This window comes from Meriones unguiculatus, chromosome 4 (assembly GCF_030254825.1).
Source record: "Meriones unguiculatus strain TT.TT164.6M chromosome 4, Bangor_MerUng_6.1, whole genome shotgun sequence".
NCBI lineage: Eukaryota > Metazoa > Chordata > Mammalia > Rodentia > Muridae > Meriones > Meriones unguiculatus.
The window spans coordinates 14,107,095-14,113,403 of record NC_083352.1 but is presented as its reverse complement, the minus strand read 5'-3'; the positions used below and the strand labels follow the sequence as shown (position 1 = coordinate 14,113,403).

The 6,309-nt window shown below is 47.2% G+C and overlaps 1 protein-coding gene across 1 annotated transcript; it reads left to right on the top strand.

Moving 5' to 3' along the window:
• Positions 1 to 667: 667 nt before the first annotated feature.
• LOC132653563 (putative protein FAM90A13P) lies at positions 668 to 5,455 on the top strand. Its single transcript, XM_060381342.1, has 5 exons — positions 668 to 739; positions 1,760 to 1,912; positions 2,713 to 2,924; positions 3,141 to 3,222; positions 4,259 to 5,455. The coding sequence occupies exons 1-5, from the start codon at positions 668 to 670 to the stop codon at positions 5,210 to 5,212; spliced, it is 1,473 nt and encodes a 490-aa protein (XP_060237325.1). The 3' UTR covers positions 5,213 to 5,455.
• The last annotated feature ends 854 nt before the right edge of the window (positions 5,456 to 6,309 follow it).

The window sequence follows — 6,309 nt, the reverse complement described above, 5'->3', positions numbered from 1 at the left end:
GACTCTGTGTGAAATGCTTCACTGACTCCATTCTTTTGGGGACCGCAATGGTTTGTTGATGCATGGTACCCTGTAGCTTTTGATCCAGCAGGTCTTGTGAGGCTGTGTTTCCACCATTCTGCCTGAGCACTGGCTTGGGGACATCAAAAACAGCCATGTTCTGACCTTCTTCCTGCCTGGAAGGCAAGATGCAGGAGGCATCAAAACTTTGGATGGCAGGGTTTCCAGGGCACACCTGCATCCCAGGAGACTTTCTGGAGGGTAGACTGCCACTGACCTCCTCCTCTTCCCAGGAATGAACCTGGGCATCTGTGAGGGTTATGGAAAAGACAGATATATGGAAAGATTAAGGGAACTGTGTCAGGGTGGAAATTCCTCCATTTGTATGGATGTGCCTTCTTTACAGGTACATATCGCTTGTCCTTAAGCATGATCTTGGATTTGGCTATGAAGATAAACACCTCTAATTCTTAATCTAGATTCACTCTTGGCCACACCTTTGCTGGAAGCCTATATAAGAATTTGGGAGGAGGAAGTTTTTGCTCTTTGCCTGTTTGCAGTAGAAACTGGAGCCTATTTCTTCGGGACACTAGCATCTAATGAAGACAAGCTGAGACACCGTGCTGCATAGACTGATGAAGCAGACATTTTTCAGACATTTTGCCCCATGAAAGAAATCCAGCACCATATTTGGAAAAAGACCCTGAAGACACAGGAGCTGCTCAGTTGCTCTGCAAAGGTGAGTCTTGCAGTAAGTCCTGTAAGAGGACATTTATTCACCTGTTTCAGTTGTTGTCTGGGAGGCTTCCTCTGTCTGCTAACCTAGCCCTACTCTTGGAAGCTTCCAGCCTCCATACAATATAACCGAGGCCTAGAATGATTTTAGCCTCTGAGACTGACTGCTATTCAGCTCATCCTGTCTAGTTCTTTCTAAGCTCATAGCTGGCTGATTCAATTCAGCTGTTCTGACCCAAACTCTCTCCCAGCTGACTTATTCAATCTGGCTTTTCTCTTGGCCTCTGAATTGTTCTGCTTGGCCTCAAACTAAATCCAGCAATCTGCTCTAATCCCCTGGCTCCTTCTCATTCTCTAGTTCATTTGGTCTTCACCCGAGTTCTCTCTCTGCGACCTGTCTCAGCATTACTGTCCCTCTAAAACTGCCTCCTTCCTCTCTCTGCATTGCCCCTTAAGTTTTTCTCTCTTCTTGTGAAAGTGGGTGTATCCTGTTTTGTAGAATCTTCTCAGATTTGTCACTTTCTTTTTCTGTGATTCAATTAGACATCACTTTCAAACCTGGGTGTTTCCTTTTACAAATTAACTTTACCTTCATCGTTTGGGGTTAAAGGTGTGTGCCAGCAGCTTTTCTGAACCTGAAACTTGCTCTATACCAGGCTGGCCTTGTCTATGCCTCCTGGATTAAAAGCATGTTTGTACTCCAGCCGTATCACATAGACCTAGAAGGTCTTTGGATCTCTTGCCAGAACAGTCATGCTCTGAATTAAAATTCCTCTACAAAATTTGTTACAGCTCGCATGTCCTATATCAAGGAGGCTGGCTCTGAAGCCTCTCTAAGCTGTTGTTCTGCCACAGATTGTGCCCTGTTATATCCAGTGAGCCCAGACCTGCATCGGGATGAAGCTCAGGTGCCAGGAGAGCTGGTTGCCAGGGGGAAGCACAGTCTAAGTTGGGAAAGGCTCCATGGAGTGGGAGCTGGACTAATTTCATTGGTTAAAACTCTTTTGTTTCCTTCTGATTCAAGAAATCAAAGCCAACAACTCCAGATTCAGCGATAAAGCAGGAGACACACATGAAGATTCAGGACCATAAAGCTGTTCCAGCCCAGAAAGTCCAGAGTAAGCCAAGAGGGCCCATGACACAGAAGGTTCCCCCATGGCAAGAAGAGAACATTATGGTAAGTAGAGCCCTTAATGTGTCATCAACCACTGGGGCTAGGTGAGACACGAACTGGGCTCCCTCAGAGAACCTATTTGTTGTGGGTTTTCCACCAGAGAAGACTGCTGGGAACATGGCTTTAAGTCAATAGAAAGTCCTGATTAGCCAGGTGGCAGAGTACTGACTGGATCCTCTGTATCCCAGGGGATCACTGAACCTTTCTTGGGGTGAGGTTTTAAGCACAAAAACAAAAACCAACCAAACAAACAAACATGTTTTGGGTTGACATACTTCTGTTACCCAGAACAGTAGGCCAGAAGCAGAAATGCACAGGTGAGAGACATGGGAGATTTTCCCAGGACTGTGGACTCAGACACATTGGGTCTTGTTTTCATTTTGTTAGGTGATAGTGTCTGTGGGTTGAGTTCTACAGTCTGAATGAAGCTTCCATTGTGGAATTAGTTGTGCCAGTGTCTGGGAATTTATTAAGTTCTGGGGCCCTGTGAAATGTTGCATCTGTCCATGGTCCTGACTGTAGCAGAGGTATCAGAAGGCCAGGCAAAGGAACTACTCCCCCTGCATGTGGACCTGAGTAGACACTGGGAAGTAAGCCCAGCCTCTCTTTAGCAGGATTGGTCCTTTGGCACATACAAGGCTCACTGACATCACTCATGCATCTTTCAAGTGTGCTTACCTCTTCCGGGTTCAAAGAAACAACCATTTTCTGGAGAGAAAACATTGCAGGCATTTTAACCCTTTATCCCTAAGAGGTACCTGGATCCCTTTTTGACTCACTAATATCTCATTTGCTACTCACAGGTAAAATGCAGAGAGTGTGGGGCCTTTGGCCACACAGCAAGGAGCAGAAGGTGCCCAATCAAGTATGGCCAAAAGCTCCTAGATCCACAGCCTCTGGGAGCCAGGAAGGAGAAAGAGAATCAGGATCCTCGCAGGACACAGGGTCTCCAGAAACCAGGGCCCATAAGCCAGGCCAAGACAGAAAAGAAACCTAGTCAAGTCACTGGACAGAGGTGAGTGATGGGGAAGGGCTGGCCAGAGGGAAGGCTCTGGGTGCAGCAAAGCTCATGGGGTACCATCACTCATCTCTCTGTCCCCAAACACTGAAAGGGCCAGACAGCTAGTAAGTAGTATACTAGCTACAGAGAGTGAGTGGAGAGTGGGTGAGTGAGAGTGGGTGAATGGGTGGGTAGAGCTGATGTGTTTCCACACCATTGTCTGTCCCACAGAGGTGATGAGCAGCAGAGGAAGGCTCCCTTCCAGAAACTCCCCATGGATCCACAGAGGAGGGGCCAGCACATCAACCTGGTTGTGAGTAGCAGCAGTTGCTCTGTTCCTGAAAGTCCCTTTCTCTGTGCTCTGCCCCACCTGCCCATTCCCTGCTGCACCACCTGCTTGCTCCATTCACGACCCCATGCATGTCACATCGAATCAGTCCTCTCTGATGCAGCAAGGACTCATTTGGTCATTTTCATAGTTCAGACTGACTTGGGTTTTGGGGAGCAAGTGAGCCTCTGCTGTGTGCTTCTCCTTTGGTAGACCAGTTCTCCTGGAGGATGGGCAGGCTCCTCCTCACCTGTCCTTGAGCATGACCTTGTCTCCTGGTCTCCATGTGGTCCTTCCTTCTGAGGTCATATTACAAACATGGCCTGCTCTTCTAGCCTTCTAATGATCTTCTCTCAGATTTTAATGTTTCCATTTTGAACTGATTCTGTGTGCTGCTTCCAAAATCTAGACTTTTATTGGAGAACTTTTAGGGCAATGAATATATCCTTTAAAATTTTTATTTTATTTTTATTCCATCCCAATATGTTGGCTGCAGAGTTGACTCTCATTTTGAGAGTCATATTCAAGTCATGTCATCTTAACATACCTTTTCCCCTGTTTTACATCCTAGGTGACATGATTAGGGGTTTTCAATACACTGGAAATTGCGTGGTAATTTGAATTGTTTTTCTCTTGACCACAAAAGGCTCATGGCCCTCTGCTTAGCTGTCTATTTATATCATATATAAATAAGTAAAGATTTCTGTAAAAATCATATATTCTTTACATAAAACACATGTACACATGCAGATACATTTGAGTGATGAGAGTTCAGCTCAAGGAAACTTCACAGTGAGGCTGAAACTCTTCACATTGCATGTCCCAATCCCTCTGCATCTCCCCCACCACAGGTTCTCATTCTGCAGCTTTTGGATAACTAATGTAGACCATTTCAGACTGAGTACCTTCACCTTAAAGTGAACTTATACAAGAGTTTTTCTGTCATGATAATCTTATGAGGTCCTTGTGTTATTTGGAAGACTTACATAGTCAATTTATCCTGCAATTGTTATTTTCACAGCATCCCAAGATGCCAGTGTTCAGTCCTGGAAACACAAAGAAGTCTGTGACCAACCAAATTCAGATTACTGTGTCACGTGCCAGAAAGTCTCCTGGGAAGCGGATGTGCCCTGGAAACCCTGGAGCCATCCAAAGCTCTGATGCCTCCTGCATCTTACCTTCCAGGCAGGAAGAAGGTCAGAACATGGCTGTCCCTGGGGTCTCACAGCCAGTGTTCAGGCAGGGTGGTGGAAACACAGCCTCACAAGACCTGCTGCATCAAAAGCTCCGGGGTGTCTCACATCAACAACCCATTGTGGTCCCTAAAAGGAATGGAGTCAGTGAAGCATTTCACACAGAGTCAGAAGCCCAGGGTCCCGGTGTGAAAACACAGCGCAGCCAGCATGCTGCCCTCCATCAGGGAAGACAGAACCCTGAACTTAGCTTCTGGACCCCAGGTGAGAAAGCTTCTTGGCAGCCCACACTGCCTAGCCAGAAATCCTCAAAGAGACTAAGAGTCAACTCTACCAGTGCACCAGAGGAGAGCAATGCAAGCACTGTTTTGAAGGCCTGCCGGGATAGGCAGTCTCTTCCCATTGCCAACAGACTTGGACTGAAAGATGCAGTGCCAGTGAGCAAGAAAATAGCAGCCCAGCTGCCCAGCACTGACCAAGAACAGCTACCAAGCAGGCCTGCTCTGGTCTCAGCCACACCCTATGCTGAGTCCTCTCAACCATCTACCAGCCATGCTGTACGCCAGTCCCTGAGAATGGTCTTTACTAGACTTAATGGTGACTGCTGGAGCTCCAGGTTCCTGACAGTGTCCCCAGCACTTGCCCATGAGAAGCAAACAGCTCCTTGGGAGGGCCCTGCCTTCCTGGAGAAAGGTGAAGCAGCACGCTCCCAGGTCCCAGTGAGTGTCCTCTATGAGGACCTTCAGGTCTCCTCCTCTTCAGAAGACAGTGATGGGCAGTGAGTGATGGGACAGCAGATGCCACCCTCCTGCTCAGACTTGACAGACACTTTCAGACTGGTCCTCTCTGGGTTAGCCAGCTAGATGACATGACTGGGACCTGTCAGATCCACTTCCAAATGACCCTTCTGGTGTGCGTGGACTCACATCTCTGCACAGAGCCTCACCTCAGCATGGACTCTGGACTCTGACCTGAGAAGACCTCTGAAGAAAAGTCACCTGTCCTCTCCATTGTGATTATCAATGACCTGTATACAGTATGTCTTTTCAGCTACCTCAACGTCCTAACTCTGCATGAGTTGTCATATTGTATGATGTTTTCCACTTCCAGTAATAAAATTGGCCTAGAAATTATGTCTGCAGTGGTGTTCTTGGGCCGAAGGCATGGGGTTTTCACAGGACCTATGGCCCAATAACGAGCCACAAACCCAAGAGGCTCTCAACCTACCCCATCAGGTTTGCCGTTCTGACACTGTGCATAGGTACCCCCACCTTGTGATCTTAAGACCATTGAGAGACAGGGCAGTTTGTAGGCCTGTCCTTCCAGGCTGCTGGTCACAGATGTCATGGTCACAAAGGTCAATTGCATCAATTTTAGGACTCAGTGGGCTTCTTACTGAGTTCCTATTCTGAGTTTTATCCACTATGAGGCCACTCACTGTCCCCATACCTCTGCTTTTGCTTGCTTTCCATTTATGAGGCCAGGACTTTGCATTCCTCACAAAGTCTAAATCCTGGCTGTTCATTACACCCTTTCATCTCAGCACCCTTTGTAGTTTGGGCTTGAAGGATGCATCAAACTGTTGTGTTCACTGCCCCTCACCCCCATATTGCCTCTCTGTTTGTTTTTGTGTGGCTGTGTGTATATATGTTTCTCATATTCATGTGAAAATCAAGGCACCTGGAGTTTCAGAGCAGAGTGCTGAAGCTCCTGGAAGATATTGGTTTCATCATGCATTTTTTTTGTAACTTATGTGCTTGAGGCAGTGTTTGACACTGAGTGGAAGCCCCACAGCTTGGCCTGTCTGACTGGCTGGCACACTTCAGTGATTTTCCTTTCTCTTCCCTGTTAGCCTGCTGAGATCTTTCAGAGCTGTGTC

Coding starts and splice junctions, on each gene's coding strand:
- LOC132653563 (XM_060381342.1), top strand. CDS start 668: ATGAAAGAAATCCAGCACCATATTTGGAAAAAGACCCTGAAGACACAG. Junction 1,913..2,712: donor GGCAAGAAGAGAACATTATG/GTAAGTAGAGCC, acceptor TGCTACTCACAG/GTAAAATGCAGAGAGTGTGG. Junction 2,925..3,140: donor AGTCAAGTCACTGGACAGAG/GTGAGTGATGGG, acceptor TCTGTCCCACAG/AGGTGATGAGCAGCAGAGGA.